Here is a 24,149-nt window from a genome sequence, read left to right as displayed (position 1 = left end):
GGAGAAAAAACATTTTCCCACGAAATTTAATTGAAAGAAAAACAATTTTTTATTTATTTGACCGTAAATAACACTAAACCCCAAAAAATAAGGCAGACGTGTTTATCGTCGCTAATTCACAGATTGGCAGTCAATCTTTCATTTTTATTCAAGCTCGGCGCCTAGTGCCTCCAAATATCGCGACGCTTCCTGGTAGTTGGTGCGATTCATTAACAAGTTCAATGGTGTTCTACCATCGATGGTCTTGGCATTGATCTCCACTGGTTGCTGTCTTTCCGCGTTGATTCTAAAGAACGTTTCCAAAAACCAAGTGCATTTAACGCAAATGACGTGCAGAGGAGTCCATCCCTTGTTATCGGCCGAATTCGGATCAGCGTCTGCCCACAAAAGATCTTCGGCAATCTTCGTGTTTGCGTTGAACAAAGCCAAAGACAGCGGAGTCTGTCCATACTGATTGGTGACATTTGGATCAGCGCCCCTGCTCAGCAGCAATTGAAACTTACTTCTGGGGCCCGAATGCACAGCCATGTGCAATGGTGTCCAGCCTTTGTTGTCCTGAGCATCGATCTGCACCGTCTGTTGCATTTTGTCAACGATCTCAAAGAATTGCTTCATCGCTTCGTAGTTTCTGGTCTTGGTAATGAGGTGCAGAGCAGTATATCCATCCTTATCGGCCAAATTCGGATTGGCGCCGTTTACCATTAGTATTTCAGACATCCTCTTGCTTTTTTGACTTATAGCCAAGTGCAGGGGTGTGTTACCCTCCTCATCTTGGATATTGACCCACACTGGCTTCCCGAAGTCGTTTGCGATCTTGAATAATATCTTAATTAAATTGTAGCCATCGACTCTCCGGCAAATTAAGTGCAGAGGTGTCGATCCTTCTTGGTTGGCTGAGTTCGGATCGGCGCCTCTTGTTAGCAGTATTTCAGACGTCTTCAAGTAGCCGTTCTTCAGAGCCAAGTGCAGCGGTGTGTCTCCATCCTCGTCCTGAGCATCGATCAGCACCGTCTGCTGCATGTCGTCGATTATCTTGAAGAATAACGTCAGCAAGTCAATGCGACTCTTCCGGCACATAATGTGCAGAGGTGTCGATCCTTCTTGGTTGGCTGAGTTCGGATCGGCGCCTCTTGTCAGCAGTATTTCAGACGTCTTCAAGGAGCCGTTCTTCAGAGCCAAGTGCAGCGGTGTGTTACCCAAGCTGTCACGGACATTGATCTGCACTGCCTTTTTGTGCTTATCGACGATCTTGAAGAATAACGTCAGCAAGTCAATGCGACTCTTCCGGCACATAATGTGCAGTGGTGTCGATCCTTCTTCGTTGACCGAATTCACATCGGCGCCTCTTGTCAGCAGTAATTTAAACGTCGTCACCTTGCCGCTCTCCACAGCCAAGTGCAGCGGTGTGTTACCTAGGCTGTCACGAACATTGATCTGCACTGCCTTTCTGTGCTTATCGACGATCTCGAAGAATAACCTCAGCAAGTCCAAGCGATTATCCCGGCAAATAAAGTGCAGAGCAGTGGATCCATCGGCATCGACCCAAGTAGGATCGGCGCCTCTTATCAGCAGCTCCATGGCCCACTTCGCAGTTCGCAGAGCTGATCGTAGCAGCGAATGAGGATTCTGCCCTCGATGGATCATTTTCCAGACGAGTTGGTGTCCATCAGGGATAGAGCAAGCCGCCTGAAAATGGGTGAATCCTCCTTCGTCGGTGTAGTTCAAATCAAATCTGTCGTAGATTTCAAATAGCAACTGGACCATGTTGGTCGCAGTTGCATCCCAGTTGTCGATTTTGGCGCGTAAAACAAGATGTATCGGTGTGGTGCGACGCAACACGTACCGGCCGTCTGTGCCAATTTTGTGCTGGTCTCTGTAGCCGGAGTCAACCACGAACTTGATGAATCGTATTCTTGCCTTCTCGTCGCCCTCTTGGTCCGTTACGGCGTACGAGAGAAGACACTCGATTTTTTCGGGTCGAAAGATCTCTAAAAGATCTGGTAATGGGCCCTGCCAATTCTCGACAACACGATATATACCATCAAGGAGCAATCGGCGTTTTTCCTCTTCGCTCGCTCGACTGGCAATGCTTATCAAGCTCCTCCAATCTAGAGCTTTCATTTCTATTATTTTTCCTATTCGAGCACAACTTGCACAGTCACTAATAATTTGAGTTTGTTTTTTCTATAACGAAAACCACACTTGCTGCGGTCGATGCGACTATTCACTTACTCTATATACGATAGATACATAGAGATTATTAAAAAAAATATAGAAGAGTGAACCCGAGATTTATAGGAAATACGAGTAGGCCCGAGCTTAGAACGAGAATAAGTCGTTGACTTTGGTATCTAATTAAAATCGTCGATCCAAAGTAGCAGAAGCAGCTCGTTTGAATAACATAATATACGTATAGGTAATAACAACAATAACACACGGCTGAGCCGATGCTCTTTTCTGACCGAATTTAACGACTTTGATTATAAACACATATGAAATATGAAAAAAATGTTTTATCATTTAACATTTAAACTGTTTGAAACAGTTTGTGAAATTGCAAAAAAGTTTGTTTCTAAAACTTGAACCAGAAAAGTACTCATCTTTTGCTGCAATTTTAAGTTTGAATGATTAAATCGCTATAACTCAGAAACCATCGAAATATTCTGTGGAGAGACAAAAATATGTACAGATTTAACGCGACTCTCTGTTATGACCAATTTTCCGTAGAAAAATCTAAGATACCAGGAGATTATAAGTGCGTGAGCTTTTCTAGATGCTCTCTTTTCTATAAGTCTCTGTTACTTCGTATTTTTTCTCGTGCAAGAATCGTTCCTTTTCGAGATAGAAAGTGGTAAGCAAAGTAAGTAAAGGTTACAGCCGTATTGATAAAATTCGGGATGCGAAGAAATCAAAAAAAGTCATAGAATTAGTGAAATAACACTTCGAGGACAATTTCGTAAACCTTATTTCTTCCTTTTCAGACCACAAGAATCTGCAACGGCGTCCGAAGCGAAGGTGTATAGCCATTTATGAAAAGTCGAAACTCATTTTTACAATTCGTTTATTTGAACATTATATTATGTAAACTACGCAGCCTCGACTAATCGTCATTATATTTCACACGGTTATTACATCTCTCGTTGAAGTTTTTTCGCCTGCAGCCGTCGTCGGAAGAAGAAAAAAATCGTCGTTCGTTAAGTTCCTCCTCCGTGACTGCGTGAGTACACGCTCTCGACTCATAGTCGGCCATTCTCGTTGGCTTGCCGTTGCCGGGCTCTCTGCAACTCGAGCCGCAAGTACACACGCGCCTGCTCGTCGGTGAGCTCGGTGTCGATGATGCTGTCGAGGGTGCATCCGTTGTAATCGACCGCGTTCGTGTCGGCGCGGCTCTGCAGCAGGAACACGGCGGCGCCGCTGTTGCCCGCGCGCAGCGCCGTGTGCAGCGGCGTCCAGCCCCTCGAGTCCGCAAAGTCGACGTACACGGCCTTCCCGTAATGGTGCACCAGCTGGCAGAAATACACGAGAAAGCCGAAGTCGTACTGGCGCCTCTGGCAGATGTAGTGCAGGGGGCTCGCGCCCGAGTGATTGAGCGCGTTCGGATCGGCCCCGCGCTCCAGCAGCAGTCGCAGCAGCTCCTGGCTGCAGCCGTGGATCAGCGCCACGTGCAGCGCCGTGTCGCCCGCGAAATCCCGGGCGTTGACGTCCAGGGGCTTGCCCACCTCGGCGCAGACGCGGAACAACGTTCTCGCCATTTCGTGATCGTCGCCGCAGATCCAGCAGAGCAGGTGCAGTGCGGACAGCGACACGGCGCCGTCGATCTCGAGATGCGGCTTGGCGCCTCGTTTGAGCAGCAGCTCCACGAGGCCGCGGTCGCGCAGCGTCAGTGCCAGTTGCAGCGGCGTCACGCCGTTCCTCGTGTAGCAGTTCGGGTCCTGGCCGATCGCCAGGAATCTCTCCACGACGTCGTGGCGGCCGTCGCTGATGCAGCAGGCCACGTGCAGGTGCGACACGTTGATGGCCGGTGGGTCCGGGTAACCGGGGTCCACGCAGTTCACGCTGAAACGGTCGTAGATGCGAAAGAGGGCGCGCGCCATGCGGTTCCAGTCGGCGAAGGTATGGCTGTTGTAGAACAGACGATGCAGCGGCGTGAAGCGATACTTGGCCGGTGGGCCCGTCCCGGGAGGCGCGTCCCTGTAGCCGGTCTCGCCCACGTACTCGACGAATCCTATTCTGTCCACCTCCCGGCTGAAGGTGTCCTCCACGGCGCACATGAGATATCTATCCATCTCTTCGGCCGTGAAGGCGTCCAGAAGATTCGGCGGCGGTCCTTTCCACCATCGAATCATCATATTGATGATACCGAAAAACGCGTATCGCAAACCCGGTACGTCCAAATTCGTCTCGTCTTTCAATTCTCTGAAATGTTCTTCTAACGATCCATACCGATCCATAACGAACACCGTTTCGTTTTCCATACTCGGGCACAACTTGCACAGTCACTAATAATTTGAGTTTATTTTTTCTATAACGAAAACCACACTTGCTGCGGTCGATGCGACTATTCACTTACTCTATATACGATAGATACATAGAGATTATTAAAAAAATATATAGAAGAATGAACCCGAGGTTTATAGGAGATACGAGTAGGCTCGAGTTTAGAACGAGAATAAGTCGTTGATTTTGGTATCTAATTGAAAACGTCGATCCAAAGTAGCAGAAGCAGCTCGTTTTAATAACATAATATAGGTACAGGCAATAACAACAATGGCACACGGCTGAATTGGCGCTCCTTTCTAACCGAATTTTACGGCTTCGATTATAAACACGTGTATAAACGTTTCGCGTTCGACGAGAGAAATGTTAAGATCTTCTTGTATAAAGCGCCGAAAATTTCATTGACTTATAAGATAAATGTAGTAAAAAGTTTGCATTTAAAAGACGTTTTAAAATTGAGTAAATAAGTATCAATTTGGGTAATGACTATATTTCATTCACGAAGTCCTTACTCTGAAAAATTAATAATTTATCAAAGATTATAATAAATTTCCGTTTGTAACTATCGTGGACCATAAAAATATCGACCGAATCGACTATGTACCAGCACATAGAAGCATTGCATTATACGTCCTCGAGGGATCTTGAATTAGTTAAAATAATTGTTCAACAATAATCTAGAACTGGTACTTCATAGCCTTCCATTCTAAAAATCGCCGCTCGTCCACTATATTTTTGGACTCTTGTGCATACGAGTACGCGATGTAAGTCGCACTTTTTGGTATTAGCGTCGGATCGGCATGCCGCTCGCAATAAACGTAAACTCGAAAGACACGCAGTGACGGTAATAAGTTTGTATTGCGTCGATCTCCGGCCATTAAATCGGCCGCGCGCACGATTTCTCGTGCGTACGATCGCGCGCCGCGGCTCGCGACGTAAAAAACGAAAAGAAAAAGATTATACTTGTGCGTGGTATCACTCGGGCGCAAAATGCGAGCTCTCCCCTTCCTATTGCTTCTTTGTTTTCGAAAAATCGGTAAGTAATCTCTCTCGAGATAAAAATCACGAGATTCATCGATTTTGATAAACCATTCCTGTATACGCGCGCAGCCGTGGAGGCGATCATCTGCGCGCTGACCGCCGACAACCTGCAGTTCCCGTATACCTCGTGAGCTTTCACGACGAGCTGGGCCAGCGGAGCTTCTGCATGGGCGCCATCGTCGGCGCGCAGTTCGCCGTCTCGGCCGCGCACTGCTTCGTCGACTCGCGCACGGGCGAGCTGATCCGCGAGCGGACGATCAGGGCCCAGGTGGGCGCGCCCGACATCGGGACGTCGCGCATCGGCGTCGAGGTGCTGCGCGTCTACGTCCCGGCGGAGTACAAGAAATCGGACGGCGGCATGGCCGGCATCTACGACAGGGCGGACATCGCCGTGGTGAAGTTGGCGCGAAGCGTCGTGAAGCCGCCGGACTCGTGCGCCTTGAGGATATCACCGTTGCCGAGGAGTCACGTCTTGGGTGCAGGCGACACTTCGCTGGTGGCCGGTTACGGTTGCAGTCGCAACGAGGACCCGAGGAAGCTCAAGTACACGATGATGAAGCCGATCGATGACGAGACCTGCGGCGTCAAGTATCTGCTCGGCGAAGACGACAGCGTCTTTTGCGCAGCGGTGACGGATGCCAACGAGGGTTCCGCTGTTTGTCGGGTAATTGATGCTCGTCGATGATGTAGATGTGTTTCCTGTACATTTTTTTATAAATTATTATTCCAATACAGGGTGACGATGGCACACCCTACGTACACAAATCCGGCGTCGTTGGTATTCTATCGTACGTACCCTCGGATCGCTCGTCCGACGCGATTTTCACCAAAGTCGGAGCCTACGAGCAATTCATCAAGCGAGCTATGACTGAAAAGATAGACCTAACTATCAAAGTTGTGGATTATCGCTCGTAAGCGTGATTACATTAAAATTGAACTGTTATGTAGGTAAAAGTTTCAAATTTTCAGCTCCTTGCGACTTTTTTGTTTTTGTTTTTTTTTTTAATAAAATATTTATGAATAGATTTATTGAAACTCTTATTGCTTACAAATAAACATACAAATTACGTGTAATTTTACTTTTTAATTAGATTTTTCTTCTTATTCTTCTTCCCATTGCATCTTTTTAATCCATTCATTGCAGAACAGCTGTTTTTGTGAGCTGTATTAATGTAAAAATTCTTTTTCCCTTAAAACTGTATAATACTGAGCAAGAAATGGAATTGAAAAGACGTAGTAATTAAAAAAATCCGTAGGCAAATATTTTTGAAAGCATTGGGCAAAGAGCCTTCACCTCAAAAACTCATTAGTAATTTTGTTTATTTTACTTGTTTTTCGTATCAAGTCCATAAAATTATTGAAACTGAGACTTTCGAACATACAGTAAAGGACACTCTAGTTAGAACAACATCAAAACATACTCAATAACTTTTTACATTGTTGACATTTCTTCGGACGCATAAACCACAAAAACGTAATCCAAATTTTCATTAAATGCACCTCGTTCAAAAACTCATTACGAAGCTTCTATATAGCAAAGTTTATTATAAAGCCTCTATATAAGAGGAAGAAAAAATCGAATCGATACATTCTCTCGTGGCTCATACTTATAAGTTAACTCGGGTGTACCGGGCCGATTGATAATTTTCGAATCGCAATGCACGATGATAAAAATAAGTGGCTCGGAAAGAGAAAGAGATGTATTATCGTTTCATGTAAATACGAAGTAGAGAAATGGAAGTAAAAAAAAAAAAACAACTACCCGCAGTGTACGACACTTATTTCATCAAGCGCTCGTAACATCGGATTCAATCTTTTGCAATGCAACGAGATGTACGGCCGCACGACGACGCTGCGACACACGCGGAGACGCACTCGAGTGTGCAGTGCTACTAAGGCAGTACATACTACGTACACGTCGATTATATGAAGAAGTCAGCGTCGTCATCTCGTTTATATAAAATGTACGCACGACGTCGGTGCGGAGTGCGCGCGGCCGACCTTGCGCCAATCGTCGAATATACTATATATCTCGTATATGCCTATCTTCGTATATACTTGGGTGAGCGCAGCAGCAGCAGCAGCAGCTACTACTGTGCACACACTCGAGAAATCGTCGATATATGCATAAGTACACGTGCACCGGTGTGTATATAATGTTTAAATATGCTGCCGCGCGTGTATAAACCGAGAGCGAAAGGAAGCGAAAAAAGATAAACAAATAAATAAGACGCGTCCTTGCGCGCGCCAGTCGTCAAGATTCGAGTGTGGTTTTTCCGCAACGATGATCGTTCGAGTTTATACGCAAATTTTTACTTTCTCGATTTTTTTTTTCTACTTCCTTTATACCTGCACTTTTCATAAGTTAATCGCTCGTGATTTTTGCTCCAGTAACCGCGGCTGCGCGCGATATTACATTATCGTGATGTAACTTTTTTCGTTTGTTTTCATTTTTCGAGAGGTAGATAACGCGATTGCATTATCGGATCGCACGCGTACATCGTGCTTTACATCGTGCGATGAAAAATAAAGAAAAAAAAGTGTAAAAAGAATGCATCTCTTACCTGGCTGAGGACGGGACTGGCTAGCTGAGACTTGACGAGCAGCGACTTGAAGACCTCGCGCTCGACGTTGCCGCTGCTCGGCGAGCAGATCTTCTCGTAGACGTCGCGATAGTAAGCCGGTATCGATCCTGTCGACGAAGAGAAAAAAAAAAACAATGATAAAAACGTCGCTTCAAGTCGGACGAGACAATAGCGAGAGTCTCGTGCGGTCACGAGATCGAGAATATATAATGCCTGTAATGCGGTTGTTAGCGATTAGAAACTCGATGCAGCATGCAGAGATGCTGCGCTCGATTATTTCACTCGGTGTAACGGTACGTATGCGAGTAACGATACCCTGTGTGTCGTGTATTTTGGCCAATGAAAAAGAAAAATGAAAATGCTAAGAAAAGATGCGTCGTGCTTCCGACGAATTCGGTGTGTGTGTGTGTGTTATTTTTCTGCAATTTTTCGATCGAACTCGCAACACGAATCGAAATCCGCAAGCTCATGATTATAAAAGCAGCGCTCATAATAATATAATGACTATACTGCGATGCGATATCACCACACAAGCGCAGAGCGGCGGAACATTTGTCGCGCGTGTGAAATAAAAAAAGAAGTATATGTACGTATCGCAGTTGTAGCGTATACACATGTGTAACTCGCTGCACATATTCATATGTACACATACGACTGGAGGATGGGCGACATCCGCTTTTGTCGCAATCTAAAAACAAGTCATCTCTCTCTTAATAAAGAAGAACATAGTGTATATGTAAAAAAAAGGGAGGGAAGAGCTGAGCTCGGAGGAGAAGCACATCTTTCGCACATTAATACATCACACTCACACACACGTGTGCAAGTATACGTGTGTATATCAAATACATAATAACGTCACGTTCGAAGCGGGCGCGCGCATACACCAAGAGAGAGAGGCTAACATCATAATAATGTTATAAATCGCGTATGTATTTTATGTACTCGCGCTTCTGCACGGTGCACGATCGTCACGAGTGTGTGAGAGAGAGAGAGAGAGAGATTTTTTTATCCGACCCCGCGCGCCGACTGGAAGGAAATACCGATATAAAAAATCCGTCTGTGTGCTTGCGCTGTATTATATATATTGTAAATGTAAGATAATATATTTGCGTAAATGCGCCGCGATGAAGTAATCGCGACTCTACTGTGTATACACGTTGTTGCGAGCTTATTTCATTTTTTTTGCTTCTTTTGGCGCACATGTGCGCAAACAGCCGGAGAAAGGGAAAGAGAGAGAGATTAATTGCTGCACCGCGCGTGCTATGCCGCGCATTCGACACGTTTTTATTCGATACAACAAAAAAAAACAAATAAATAAAAAACATTAATACGCGTATGGCCTGTGTTGTATTACTGGAAATTTTTTCGTCCTGCTTGTATCGCACGTATTATTATCTTCCGATGTATAGAAAAGCTTAATTCAAAGCATACGCGTTATTATTATTATTGCGAATATACAGGCGCATTTTTTTCTCACGAGCTCGATTATTTTATCGTCGCATTATAGTATCGTAAATTATAGCCCGCCGTTTATGCAGTCGCGTTAAGCTCGCGCGCAGATTTCGTTATCGCAGCCGAGCATCATGTTATGTTATGATACGCGCGTTTACACAGAAAAATGATTATTTATGCACGAGTTTGTGTACATATATCTTTGTGGAAAAAACTTTATATAATTGTGTGTGAAGCGAGCGTCTCTTCGTCGCGATTAGTTCAAGGCGATTTCAAGGAATTCACGAAAAACAACAACAGAAACTTGACGGATAAAAAAAAAAATAAAATAATATACCAATAACCGATCGATCGGGCGAAAGTCATCAACGCGGTATCCCAGGCGCGGAGTAAACCGGTTGTCCTCGACTCTCGGCGCTATCTTTCTCGTTCTCTCGGCGTTTCCCAAAGCTCGTGAATTTATACGAAAAAAAAGTACAACGAAAAGGAATATCAAGCGAGCGAAAAGCCTCTCGCGCTCTGCTACGCAGCTGATACTCGACGATGATCTCGCGAGCGCGCCGACAGGTGTCAACGATCTCGCACGCGCAAGTACATTCGTAGACACACGTGGATAAATCGTAAACTTGACATTCGATCTATGGTCTACGTCTAATTTTAATTTTTCTAAGTCTATATGCGATCGAGGATATTGAAAATTCGCCTTGCAGCGCACAGCTGATTGAATTTTTTGCGCGCACACACACACAAACACGTACGTACGTACCGGACGACAGGTCGGTCGCCGCCATGTTGCGCGCGCCGTGACGACGACTACGACGACGATGCTTGGCTCCTCTTCCTCTCTATCTCACTCTTTCTCTATCCTCTGCTGCCTGTAATATAAACTCCGAACTCTTGCTGCTAGACGCTTGGATCACTCGTGCACAGGACTGACTGGTGTAAGTCTGACACATGTACACAAACGCACACATATACACGCGTAAACACTTGTCGCACTCAAGCCTCGTCGTTGCTGTTGTTGTTGTTGTTGACGTCGTGCACGCACATCACACAGGCCACTCCACTTTCATCATCATTATTACTATTAAATTAACGGGGCACTTTATTCGCGGCACCTATATTCTTTTTCTTGGGCAATTTGCCAAATGCAGCACGCATCTGTGCGATATTACACTCGTATCGTACACGATGTCGCTCGGTCTATCGCTGTACATACAACGAGACAGACAGAGAGCACGTGTATATGAGACTGCGCTGCTTTACTCTATATTGTGTACACATACATGCGGAGTAATATACGCGCGGGCGCGTTACATTACACACATATGTGTATACACACATACACAATGTGTACCAAGCGAAAAGACGCTCCGCGGGCCACTGACTGCGCGCCGCCGCCGAGGATATATAGGCCTCCTCCACTGCGCTCCGTGGCCCCAGTCTATACTCCGTGCACACACAGCACACACACACTGACATTAGCGGGACTCTCTCTCTCTCTCTCTTTTACTCGTATATATATATTCGCCCACTCTCTTGTACAGCGAATATACATATAACAGGTTCCCTCTCTCTGTCTTTCGCTCTCTTACGAGGCTGAGTACATTTTTTTTTCTTTTCATCAGCGCGTATACGTATCGTATATGTAGTGGTGCTGTAGCGTTAGATAGCATACTCTACATGCAGTGGATCGAGCGCAGTTTGCCTCTCACTCGCGCGGAGGAGAACAGAGAGCGGATCGCACCGATCGTATTATAGGAAATCGTCTCGCGCGGAAAGTCGGGCAGAGATTTTGGACGACTTTTCACGTTACTTTCGTTCGTCCGTAAAAATTTTCATCAAAGAAAATCGTCCGATATCGTTAAGCTTATTTTTTTCGTCGTTTTATTATACCTGATGAGAATGAACGAGCCACGAGGTGATAACGAGCGTGACGAAATGCGGCTGAACGAAAAAAAAAACTCGTTTTTGAACGATTACCTTTTTAGCGCGGAATAGGAGAGATGTCAACCTGAAAAAAAATTCTCCGCTGTTGCGATAATCACGCTCTCCGAGTAGTATAGTGGTTTTTATTATGTGTCGAGGCTAGGTGTATAATAAAGAGACGCAGGAGAAAGCGGGCTTTCTCTCCGAGAGGTAGTTTGTCTACGTATGAAATAGAAGAGTATGTACCAAGTTCGCCGTCGTACGGAGCGGATTTACGAACTCTTTGACGCATTGTCGATTGCAATTTTTCAGCGACTCTTTATAAACGAACCGTGTACTCAAGGAATTTCACACTCGTTACACAAAATGACAGTTGATATACACGCGCTTTATTATTCTTTGTACTTTTGGCATATAAATTGAAAAAAAAAAGATTACAAAAGCTCTCGTGAAAGCACAAAAAAATTCATTCGTCCAGATCGCCGAGGGGAAACGGTTTCGGCGGCGGCCGCTCGATCTTGAACTGCTCGAGCTCCTGGCTGACCTGACGCGATCGGTCCTTGTCCATCGACTCGATCAGACGGATCTTCTGGGCGATCTCCTGGTGCATGATCGGCCGGTACTTCTTGCCGAGGCCCAGACACTCCATGTCGTGGAGAAACTCGATCCTCTCTTGAATGCCTCGCACGACTGTATTCATATTGGAAGAACGAAGAAAATGAGAGCTCAACGTGCGCTATTAATTTTTTTCTACGTACCGTCTTTGAAAGGATCTTCGTTGGGCTCGAGCTGCAGCGGTTTTCTGGGCTTCGGCATGTATCCCTGCTGCCTTGGCGTCGGTGGCATGTCTTTGCCGTAAGCCATCATGCAGGCCAAGTGTCTTTTCTGCCTGTCTTTGTTGGCTGCAATCAATTATTTTCCTCATTATCGAACATCATCGAAATCCTCATCGACTCTTTCTTTTGTTCTCTATATTAAACTCACGAAGCGGTGACGTGCGCCTGTACTGCTCCCTCTCGTAAGCTCCGCTGCTGGCTATGATCTCCCTCGATCTTCGCTTCCAGACCGACGGATACTCCACCTTGAAAACGACGAGCGATTGCGTTGTTCAAAGCACGTATCGGTATAAAGGAAACGGATCGCGTCTTTCGTAAATCGAGCCACGTCGAATAATAAACGAGATCGGAAGCTAAAATACGTATAATATATACGCGCTCGGACGTACTTGCACTTGAGCTTGATTGGCATAGTTATTTGGCTTCGTTGTCTTGGGCTGCGGCGGTGGCAGAGGCGCTCCTTTATTGAGCACGTCCTGAATCGATTTTCTCTGCATCATCGAGAGCTTCGATTCTTCCATCAACACTGGAACGCACGCACGTTCGCACCAACAACGGGATTATTAGCGCGAGAGGTATATTAATTATAGGTTATCGATATCTTAGAAAATACAGTCAATTAGTTATGTACCTTTGATAAGGTTCTGGGTCTCGTCGCTGTAGCTCGCTCTGGGTGGATTGTGAAAAGCTCCCACGCCGATACCGACTCTCTGCTCCGGCCTCTCCATGCTGACACGATGATCTCTCTCTCGTTCGCGTCCTTCGGTTTTATGTCTATTAAATGTCGGTCCGGCTATTGTTTATTCACCCGTCGACGTTGCACACAGCAATTACAGCAAATACTCCGCGGCAGAGCTTGCGAAGCCGATTGTTAAGCATCTGCGCGCGCGAGGCAAGGAAAGCCAAATCCTTTCCTCGAGCTGTAAATGCATACATAAGCGGCATAAAAGCGTGTGCGCTTGACGCGATACACCGGCGACACGATATACAAGCGTTTCTATGACTACATTAACGTCGTGTGCAACGTCGTGCGTGCACGTGCCAGGCAGTGGCCAAAAGTTTACGAGCGAGGAGAGCTTTCGACATCGACATTGCGCGAGGCCCGTGTGATTGATCCAACTTTCGTCCTGGCCCTCCGCGTTTATCTTTCGCTCTCATCGCCGTATATAATAATAACGTTCCGGTCGCCAGCGCGGCGATAAGCGACATAAATGAGCATTCGGTGTGCACTTGCAGCAGAGGAAGCGACGATTTTGACTGCGGCGCTGCTGATGAGGGAGTGAACGGGGGAGAGGGAGGCATGGCGGCGTCCGGCAAAATTGCCGATAATCGCGCACGGTACATGTGGCATAGTTGTCCACTATAACGCGAGCTTTTGTCTCGTGTATCGCGTTCAAGCTCGTTACTCATACATAAGCGCCCACGCAGTATTTATTCGACGACGATGCGATTTTCGTCGGGCCGCAACACAACCCCCGCGAGGTGCGTGCGTGCACAATGGGCGGGTGAAATTAAGGCAAAAGGTATACGAAACGAATTACGCGCGGTGCTCGTTGATTATTCATCGCGTGTGTCTGATAGTGCGATTCGCGTTAGTTACTGCGCCCAGAGAGAGAATCGCTCGGAATATATTACAGCGCGTAAAATGCCTCTCGATGTATACGCGCGTCAGCTCGAAATCGGCACACGTACATCCACGCGATTCAATCGCATTCGTGAAATTGGTATTGGTAATCGATGCTGAGTTTTAACGAGGCGAAGAGAAAGAGGAAAAAAAAAGAAAAGCCGATCCGAGTCTCGCGCGAGCGTTAACAGAGTCCTCGAATCCGGAGAGTGAGAGAAAAGAGATTTAGAGCGCAGAGAGACACACGTTCGGTCGTATATATACGGTATTTTGAATTATCCATGTGTGTGCGCGTGTGAGTGAATACATACACACTTTAGACAATAGGCCACAACGACGAAAGGGAGAGAAAATTGTGTATATGGGCAGAGGGTTGACTGGTCGCGTTGGTGGATGGATATATATACGTATACAGCTGCGCATGCGTTTCTCTCTCTCTCTCTCCTCGCGGCACGGAGGACGAGTATGCAGCGACGACAGGAGTATGTGTGTGTGTCTGTGTATGGACGAGATACGCACGCATACATGAAGCAGCGCTACATTCAACCCACCCCGAAGCGAAGCAAAGCACAGAGAGAGAGGGAGGAAACGCGCGGGGGATGGGAGGGGTGGTTGTGTTGCTTGGGTTACTCTTTGGTCGCTGCTGCTGCTACTGCTACTACTTCTCTATCGAGTCAGCAGCAGAAGCAGCAGCAGCAGTAGTAGTCTCGAGGGTCGTCGTCGTCGCCGCGCTCCGCTGTATAAACCGAGAGACGGAGGAACGAGGAGTGTTGGTCGCTCTCTCGCTCTCTCTACGCATACCTCTGTGTTGTCGGCGGCGGTCAATTTGCGTGGCGCGAGGAAAATCTCAATTCCGTACGTTCAATCTCGGTGCTCTCGAGTCTCGCCTATACGTATAGGGAGGAAGCAGTATCGTCCGTTACCGTTCTACACTCTCGACGTCGTGTGAAAAATAAATTGATAGAAATAAATACGAGCAGTGATTTCTCCATCGTCCACCCGCTGAGAGAGAGGTAAGTTCATTTGCCTCGAGTACTTTGGTTTCGCGTGGATGGGTGTGCTTGCTAGAGTATGTATATGTGTGTTATAAAGTTCAACCTCTTTGTTCTTTCGCGTTATATATCGCCTATATATGTGTATAAGCTCGCGCGAGATACGAGTGCCGTGTACGAGTATAATGTATAGAGACGCGCGATGATGTACCCATGACGCGAGAGGCGCAAGCTCATACAGCAGCATGAGATGATACGTTTGTATGTGTATATATACAACGCATAGAATATCGGGTGAGAGGGTGAGCGAGCTTAACCCAAGCACGTATAGCATAATATTTGTGTAGTCGTGGCTTGGGCTCTCTCTCTCTATACAGTAGCTGTATATGTGTGCGAGCGCGTTTATATACTGTGCCTACTATATAATCGGGCACAAGGTTGAAGGGGGTCGTCAACGTCGTCTTCGTCGTCGCGATGCGGGATGAATTTTTAAATAGATAACGTATACACTGCTGTTGTACTCGTGCAGTGTATGCATGTATGTATACCCAAGCACATACTCTTTCTCTTGCCAAATACGAGCTTGCGAGCTTTTTTTTGCTCTCTCTCGAACTTCTTGTTTTTTTTTCTATCCTCTTCTTCTACTTCGCTTGCATTACGTGTGTGTGTGTGTGAGAGCGTTCCGCAAATTGCTCGTCTGCGTCCTATGTGTATACGCGAGCGAGAGAGAGCTTTTTTCGCTCGGATGCACATGCGACGACGAGGACGACGATTGTGAACTCGGCCTTTGATAAATTTACCCTCAAACGCGCGCTTCGATTATTCAATGTTTGTATATGCTAGTCCCGAGTAGGCGCGTGTGTACTGTATAATTATTAATGGGTTCGGTTTGAGACTTTGTCACTTGCAGAATTACGGATAAAGATCCTCGCCATCTAGTGGTGAAAACTTGAACTAACGAAATTTTCAAAACTTAGACTGAATCCAATTATATCGCATTCATTACCAATGACGATATTGATTTTCAAAAATCCCTTTCAAGGTCGAGAAACGATCATCGTCAGATAAAATTCTGCAATCAATTACCACACAATTGATAGATTAACTCTGCTTTATAGAATTATTTTGACTTTGCCTGCACTTGCAGATTTACAGACAAAGGTATGCTCGCCATCTAGTGGTAGATACTTAAAATGGTATTGAAGATTGGTCAAAATTTATTGAAGCAACCACACCGTTATTTTCGGGTTTATTAAAATGCGCTTAAGAAATGAAATATAATTGCAATAGAAAATTCACCGAAAACAAACCAATCGATGGTGAGGTAATTTTAAGGATCGCGCATAAATCACCGCATAATTTTTCCGTTATTTTTTTCTTCTTCGGTCGCTGCATACACGTATAATCGATCATCCCTAGTCTCTCAGCTGGAGACAGCGATTTTTACCTTAATATATCCAGAGTAATAGATGCCAAACAGATAGGTATAGATTCGCGCAGTTGTTTTCTCTCGAGATTCGTAACGTACACGCCCCCGCAAGCTCGCTCTTTTTCGACGATTTTATGACGTACGACTTTAGTAACGTACGATTTTAATAACGTTTACTATGGATGAATTGCACACATGTATTTATAAACAAACTTGCCAACGAAAACAGCGTAAATTTTTGTAATATCATGCAAGTGCACGTACTCGTGCTCGAGGAAGGCGCAAACAAATAAACGCTCCGAAAACTCCGCTACGTACATGAAATGTATCACGATTTAGCACGAACCACGAAAAAAATCCGCTCGAGCAAAGTCAAATTTTGGTCGTAATGAAAATCGCGGCCCACGGACGCGGTGCGTTTGTTTGTTTGTCGCGATATTGCGCGCGCTTTCCTCGGTACATGCACTTGCATATTATTACAATGTGTGACGCGCGCGCGGCCGTCGTTGGACAGTTTATTAATACACATGTCCGGCGCCTATATCGATCGCGACGAGCTCTCTCTCTCTCTCTCTCTCTCTCTCGACATCGGTGCCACGAGATATCGTTGTGTATATTAATAAACGCGCGCGTTGGGTCACACGATATAAAGCGCCGTGCGACAAACATAATATCCCTTAAAAAAAAAAATACTCTGACGCAATCATTTGCGAATTTTGTTTACCCAACACAACAGGTACAAACGCCAAGATGTTCAAGATGGGCCTGCTGAAGAGCTGCTCGTTTCTCAATCTGCGCCAGGGCACGATCCTCATCGCCATCCTGCAGCTGGTGCTGAGCACCGTCATGCTGAACATGCTGATACTCGGGCAGATGCACGAGGCCTGCATACAGGACCTGATCGCGCGCGACACCGAGGACGTGCTGGAGCGCGAGGCCCTCGAGGAGATCACCTCCAAGCACATCAACAGCCAGAGAATGGAGCAGGCTCATCACAACGCCAATGGTATTATGACTTTTTTTTTTCAATAACGATGCAACGAGTTTCATTGTTGTTGTAATTTTTGCACACAGTTAAAATGTACATGATCTATCTGGGCTTCGCCGTACTCGTGGTGCACATGCTGGCGACGATACTGCTGCTCTACGCCGCCGTTATGGTAATTGCTGCTACACGATTTATATCTCACGACAATTATCTTTCGTTCGTCGTTCGACGCATCTTTTTTCGTTTATTTTCTTTCATGTCATCGCCGTGCAGAACCTCCGGTCGCTCATGACCCCGTGGATGATGGTCATGATGACGATGGCCGTCGCCCTGTTCATCTGCTTGTTCCTGCCCGAGAACGACCCGATCCTCGAGTACGCCGGCCTCAACGAGTCCAACTACATCGATCGCTTCCTGCTGGCCGTCATGGCCTTCGTCTGCTTCTTCACGTGGTTCGTCGTCTACAGCTGGTATCGCGATCTCGACGACAAGAAGGACATCGTCATCCACGAGGTGCATGCCACCGTCACTGCGTCGTCGTCCTCGTCGACGGGAGCAATCAAGAAGATGCCCAAGGCCTACTTCGAACTGCTGATGAAGCAGCGCAGACGACAGATGATACAGCAACGTTACCATCAACAGCAGCAGCATCAGCCACTCAACCAGCAGCAGGGCGCAGGAGTTCGAGACGCGCTGCAGCCGCCCCAGGACGTATGAGCCCCGATGATGACGACCAAGACCGCTGCCAGCAACAACGATCCGCCCTATACGGGCAGAGAGACGGCCGTCTAAAGGGAGTCAAAAATCAGTGTATGAATAAAAAAATGATAATATTAATAATAAATGTACTGCTGCGTGTGGAAAAAAATTGCATACGCGCGTGTCCCCCGGAGAGAGACGAGGAGGAGGCGGCTATTATACGCACGCGGCGCGTCATATTTTTGGTACGTGTTTCCCATATACCCGTGTTGTTGTCGCGTAATATGATATATTTGTATTTATTATGCGCAGCTCTCCATATCAAAAAAAAAAGAAAGAAAATATTGTTATATATCGGATCGAACGTAAAAAGCTTTTTGCCATCAGTATTATATTGAGAAATGGTCTTTTAGTCCTTACATTCATCGCCGATATGAGAATTACGGTTTTTGAAGGATTTCCCCGGGCTTTTATGAGTTGTTTATGAGAAAACCATACAAATGAAAACTTTCAAAATTGAAAACTCGATGATAATTAAATTTGTCGAAGTTTCGCCGATGTGGAAGCAGACAAATATATGTTTATTGTGAAAACCATATAAAGTAAAACTTTGAAAATTTTAAATTAAATTAAAAATTAAACTCATCAAAGTTTATCCCGTGTGGAAGCGAGCTTCTTTGAGACGACGCTAATGAATTACCTGATAAGTTTACTTTTTAATTTAATTTTCTATTTTCAGAATTTTACTTTTTATGATTTCGCCGGTAAGGATTTCAGTCTCTTCGAGAAAACAATCCAATGAATCAGTCGGCAATTTTCACTTTAAATTAGGTTTTCAATTTTAAAAGTTTTAATTTATATGGTTTCCTTACTAACTTATAAAACAAGGAATGTCCTACAAAGTCAGTATTATTATTGTTAGTAGAATAATAACCCTAAATACGCCCTATATGATACATCAAACGAGAGTCTTTTTGACCCAAGATCTTCAAAAAGTTAAAAATCATGTGCAATTAACAATTACTGTCTCATGATAATATATATTCGCTGTCGGATCGGTATAATAGATAATTTCCAAAATTAATTGGAAATACAAATGTTCAGTGGATTAAACGTGTCCTCCTGTAACTGTTCGACCGCTTTTTTAATTGCGAAAAAAAACGTATTTTACCGATTGACGTTTGGAGAATATAATCGTTTCAGATTTCATTCCTGATCGGACTGAGAGTACAAAACAAAATTTCGGTTTGACAATTTTGATGCCGCTGATTTTCAACGAAAATAAAAATGAAAAAAAAATAAAAGGATTTTTGACGCCTGATTGTGATATCTATAAATATTATGTATAACTATAGTAATAATACGATTAAAAAAAAACTATCATACACGAACACATCATGTACAGCACTGCGTAATGGTAAAAATTGCTTGTAAACGTGCATAGAGAATCTCACTAAAATTACACAGACACGCAATTACACATAGTTTATCAACGTTCCGTTCCATTGTGAAAACGTACAAAATGTATGTATCGATGATTAATAATTGTCTTTTTTAAAAACGCACAGTGTGCATTTGATTGCGTTGATTAGTGCGTAAAAGCATATAAGTTTTACGACAAATTTTTCGATGTTTTATTGTAATAGATAAAATATTTAGATGTTGAATTGTATTACGGTAGATTTTACATAAGCAGCGGAGTTACGCCATTATAAAGTATTTGTGAATAACCGATTTTATCGATTTTCAAACAATCAAAATATTATCGTACAATATGAATATTTGTGTATCTTTATAGTATATATGTAGAATAACGTATAAGTTGTTTCAGTTGTTTATGGTTTTAGAAATATGTATTACGTACATTTTATTTACTGTTAAGTTTTGCATTTTTATAAAAAAAATTTTAATGATTACCATTATATAAAAGGTACACAAAATAATTTTTTCGAATTAGATGCACGGGACAGGCATTGAGTGAAAAAAAATTAAAAATTAATTTTTTTAAGGTAGAGTACACTTTTTATAAGAGTGCACGCAACGTAATACGAAAAATGCTCAAAATTTATCGAAATAATGTATTAAAACTCAAAAGCTTACACTAAGACTATCGATTTATTCATTTCTTTTCGACGACACATGTGTATATGTGTAACAAAACAGTCGTCGAAGTTCGCATCAATAATATTATGCAATAATGTTTTTAAGTATAAAATACGATGAATGTAATATCCAATAAAGCATTTCATGTGTTTTTTGCCTCGAAATTTTATTCAATGTAATTTATCGAACGATTCGTTACCAGCAAACATTATTTTTCGTTATACATCTTTTCATATCATGATTATTATCGCAGTGCGATATTCATATGTCGTTTTGATTTTTTTGGATCATCAAAATTAATACAATTCTTCATATAATAAATTGTTACATCTTTCTAAAAGTAAATTATGTACAGAATATAAGTATTCATTGCTAAAAGGTAAAACAGTCCGACTAACACGAGAAGAAGGCTCGGGTACATTAATTTGCAAAGCTAACGACGTATCAGTATCACAAGTGAGATATGCAGCAGTCCTGTTGCTCATTTATAGATCAGAGTTATGATAGAGAATGTATGGTTTATAAATATATATAAATTAACGTCAACAGTCTTTTTCATAATGCATTTGATGTGGGTAAGCTACGTTTATGCTTACCATAATTAGATGAAGGCTATAATTAATCAACAAATGTTATACATATATAAAGATACGTATAGACTACACTATAATATAAACATTCAAAAATTTTCAAAATTGATTCAAAACTTACTCTCTAATTAGTTATATTTCGAAGTTTCTTTTATCATGGACTTTTGCAGTTCAACATGATTGAATTACATTTACTAATGAATAGATCAGAAGAAATATTAATTTTTTTACCATTCAAAAATTTGATTTACTTTAATAACAGAAATACAAAGTCTAATTTAACATTTTATAGTTTGTATAGACTTATTTAAACATCAACGAATGTAGATGTGTTTAAAAGTTTTCAACAAGTTTGCTCTTTCACAAGACTGACGTTGACGTTAATTTTCATCCAATCATTGAAATGAGCAGTATTCAATTTTAACAATGACTTTCAAATTCAATATTCAAATTAAATTTCACTTTTGGACGTATTCGCATCTTCATATACCTTGTAATTTGTTTTTGCTAACTTACAATGGATAATCACACACGGAATGGAAGTGATGTCGTGCAAAGCACGTATTATATTAAGGATGATATTTCACGCGATTATTAGTCTTTATTCCCAAATCCAGGAATTTGATAGTCACAGTTTGTCGTCGGTCAACTCCAAAAACTGCGCATAAAAATCCCGTGTACACTCTCCCTTGTTATTAAAAACAAATTTGTAGTAACTGCCATCAGCACACACAACTAAAATAAAATGTCAAGAATTAATCATATAATCGAAGATTATGATAAACTTTGTTTTTTTAACTTATCAGTTAAAAGTCAATTAAGGTACGAATAATAACTAAAATGTTACAGTTTTGTTTACCTATGATACTGTTGTTTGATCCAAATGCACACATACATTGAGGCCCACCTGGGACTTGAAATTTGCAAAAGCTCCAACTGGAACTAAAGTACTTTGGCAAAAATGTAGCTGAAGCTAAGCTAGATTGACGATTCAATTTGTGATCTTCAACACCAAATATATGAACTGTACCATGATCGCTTGCAACACATAGCCATGTTGAATCATGATTGAAATTTATACTACAATAAATATGTTATTTAGTTTTTGAATATCATAAACAGATTTTATAATGTATATAATTTTACCAGTAAATGTTGGCATGATTTGCGCCTCTTCTCAACTCATTAATCATGTTTCCACTTTGAGAATCAAAAACTCTTATTAACGTGCCTTTTTCTGAAGCTGTAGCCAACCTGGTACCCTGTAAATTTAATGCTATACAAGCTAAAGGTGTCTCATGAGCTTCTATATCTAATGGTTGTTTCTCTGTATTTGCCAAGTCCACAACTGCAATTAAAGAGTTTTTGATTAAAAATGAGTGGTTCAATTTTAAAAAATAACTGTAATCGAGCTACCTTGGACATGCCCACTTTTTCTTCCAGGGAAAGCTAATAATGAATTATTACTATTTGGACAAAGTACACACAGTCCCTTTGGATTTACATTTGTTTCAAAAACATGAAGCTGCTGAGGGTTTTGAGTAAAAGTATAAACTTTGATCACACCCTCTAAAACAATAACAATACGGTCCCTTCTTAATTTCACACCTTTAACAGGTGCATTGAAGTCTAATGTTATTGCTGGTGCTTTCTTTAGATCATCCCAAATTACCACTAAAACATATCAAGTGATGAAATATTTGACCAAATGAAATAAGATCAGAGTATATATTACATATTTATTCTATATATTTACCTTTGTTTGTTGGGTACATGGGATTTTTGCCTCCACCAACAAATGCCAAGTAATTACACCGAAATAGCATTTCGACGTAGCCTAAATCTCCTTCGCCAAAGTCATGGCGTTCTTTCTCTTTCAGTGGATCGCAGTTGTAAACTCTGTAGCCATTTTCCATGCCGCAAGCAAAACATCCTGCACAAATAAAAGTTCTATTTTAAGATACAGTCATTAAGTGATATTTTATCTGTATAACAAGCACGCCGGTTGCTGTGTTTCGCTACAAAACTTGGCACTGCAGTCTTACGTACAAGTAATAATTTATCTTACATTTACATGACTTTATCTGAAGAAGAAAGAACTTGGCAGTATTGCTATAAGTATAAAAGAGACCAAACTATCAGACAAAGTATGACTCAATTTTATTATAATAAATTAAAGATATGTTATTTTATTGCTGCATGCTTTTTTTTTCAAGTGGAATAAAGTTAGTCCCAGTGTATACGACGATTAAAGAACAATCGCCAGAACATAATATAAAATGCTTCATTAGCATAAACGAATGAAACGGCGTCAAGAATATATAGCTTCCAAACTACAACAAGCGAGAACAATTTTCGCGAGAAAAGAGTCTGGCTCGTAATGTGTCATATAGTCGCAGCACACGCACGCACACACTCTTACCCTGATCTTGATTGAAGCCGGCATAAATCAGGCCGTTGCCGTAAGGATTACCCGCGGTCAGATTCATGATCGTCGGTGCTCGCCGCGCGCTCGCTCGTTGATAGTCACTTAAATAATATACGATATAAATCGATGTACTGGTATATAGTAAGTTGTATCGGCTGATCGAGACCACTCGCAAATGTCAAATCAAACAGCAACGAGGATCATTCGGGTTCGCTGCACCGTTGACAGCTGCGTAGTGGCACGTCTTCGTGATCGTCTTCTTGGTAGTAGTAGCAGTGCATTGCCCTTTGTTTACTATAAAACGCACGCCTACTTTTTATTATATTTTGTCTCCGCGCGCACAGCACACTGCAGCTTATATACCGTGACACCGAATCATTCGATCGGAACTTTCATACTACGAAAAACGAGTGTGTGTATTTATAATAAAATAATAACAGGGCTTCGGAGCTGCATCGACGCAGGAAATCGATGTGTGAAATCTTCCGTAGCAATCGCAGAGGCAGGTACACTTCGGAGTCGAGCTCGCACAACGAGCTTCTTATGCACAGAGAGATGTAATCAGCGCGACAATTTTTAGTCGCGAATACGTTGTATACACAAAAAAGCTTTTTGACCGTCGCTGCTGCTGCTGTCTTCGTTGACTGCACACACACAGTACTTGTACACAATTGTACACAGCGGTCATCTATATTCACTCCGCGACTTGTGCTGCCAGTACCTACTGTGCACATAGACAGAGCACGAAATCGTACTCCGCGACGTTGCGCCTGTGTAAGTATGTAATGTAAAGAGAGTAGGTGCATTCGAATTTCGACGTAACCGGTGCGAGCTTGGGGGATTCGAACGCCGCGATGTTTCCCAGAGTTCGAGCGCGGCCGCGTTCGAAAATTCGAACTTTCCGTTGACAAATCGCCGCATCGCAGTCGGAGTCAACGGAGCGCGAAGATCGCCGT

At 43.2% G+C, this 24,149-nt stretch overlaps 5 protein-coding genes across 5 annotated transcripts; 2 read left to right on the top strand and 3 right to left on the bottom strand.

Moving 5' to 3' along the window:
- Nucleotides 1-25: 25 nt before the first annotated feature.
- Nucleotides 26-5,180, bottom strand: LOC106653742 (ankyrin-1-like). Its single transcript, XM_014373286.2, has 2 exons — nt 3,243-5,180; nt 26-2,184 (listed from the first exon to the last, which is right to left on the bottom strand). The coding sequence occupies exons 1-2, from the start codon at nt 4,473-4,475 to the stop codon at nt 145-147; spliced, it is 3,273 nt and encodes a 1,090-aa protein (XP_014228772.2). The 5' UTR covers nt 4,476-5,180; the 3' UTR covers nt 26-144.
- A 524-nt stretch (nt 5,181-5,704) lies between these two features.
- LOC111693947 (cathepsin G-like) lies at nt 5,705-6,453 on the top strand. Its single transcript, XM_023460215.1, has 2 exons — nt 5,705-6,202; nt 6,274-6,453. Exons 1-2 carry the CDS (start codon nt 5,705-5,707, stop codon nt 6,451-6,453), a joined length of 678 nt encoding a protein of 225 aa, XP_023315983.1.
- A 5,517-nt stretch (nt 6,454-11,970) lies between these two features.
- Nucleotides 11,971-13,068, bottom strand: LOC106653734 (UPF0193 protein EVG1). Its single transcript, XM_014373271.1, has 5 exons — nt 12,972-13,068; nt 12,730-12,866; nt 12,489-12,579; nt 12,263-12,406; nt 11,971-12,194 (listed from the first exon to the last, which is right to left on the bottom strand). Exons 1-5 carry the CDS (start codon nt 13,066-13,068, stop codon nt 11,971-11,973), a joined length of 693 nt encoding a protein of 230 aa, XP_014228757.1.
- A 1,595-nt stretch (nt 13,069-14,663) lies between these two features.
- On the top strand, nt 14,664-20,010 carry LOC106653775. The gene is made up of 4 exons (XM_014373347.2): nt 14,664-14,977; nt 17,122-17,391; nt 17,460-17,545; nt 17,647-20,010. Exons 2-4 carry the CDS (start codon nt 17,136-17,138, stop codon nt 18,088-18,090), a joined length of 786 nt encoding a protein of 261 aa, XP_014228833.1. The 5' UTR covers nt 14,664-14,977; nt 17,122-17,135; the 3' UTR covers nt 18,091-20,010.
- LOC106653774 (WD repeat domain phosphoinositide-interacting protein 3) lies at nt 20,009-23,956 on the bottom strand. Its single transcript, XM_014373343.2, has 6 exons — nt 23,188-23,956; nt 22,522-22,698; nt 22,182-22,439; nt 21,912-22,113; nt 21,625-21,845; nt 20,009-21,500 (listed from the first exon to the last, which is right to left on the bottom strand). Exons 1-6 carry the CDS (start codon nt 23,252-23,254, stop codon nt 21,394-21,396), a joined length of 1,032 nt encoding a protein of 343 aa, XP_014228829.1. The 5' UTR covers nt 23,255-23,956; the 3' UTR covers nt 20,009-21,393.
- Between the last annotated feature and the right edge of the window lie 193 nt (nt 23,957-24,149).

This window comes from Trichogramma pretiosum, unplaced genomic scaffold, assembly GCF_000599845.2.
Source record: "Trichogramma pretiosum strain Unisexual culture from Peru unplaced genomic scaffold, Tpre_2.0 scaffold156, whole genome shotgun sequence".
NCBI classification, from domain to species: domain Eukaryota; kingdom Metazoa; phylum Arthropoda; class Insecta; order Hymenoptera; family Trichogrammatidae; genus Trichogramma; species Trichogramma pretiosum.
Note: the sequence above shows the minus strand (reverse complement) of the source record. Positions and strands in the feature narration are given on the sequence as shown.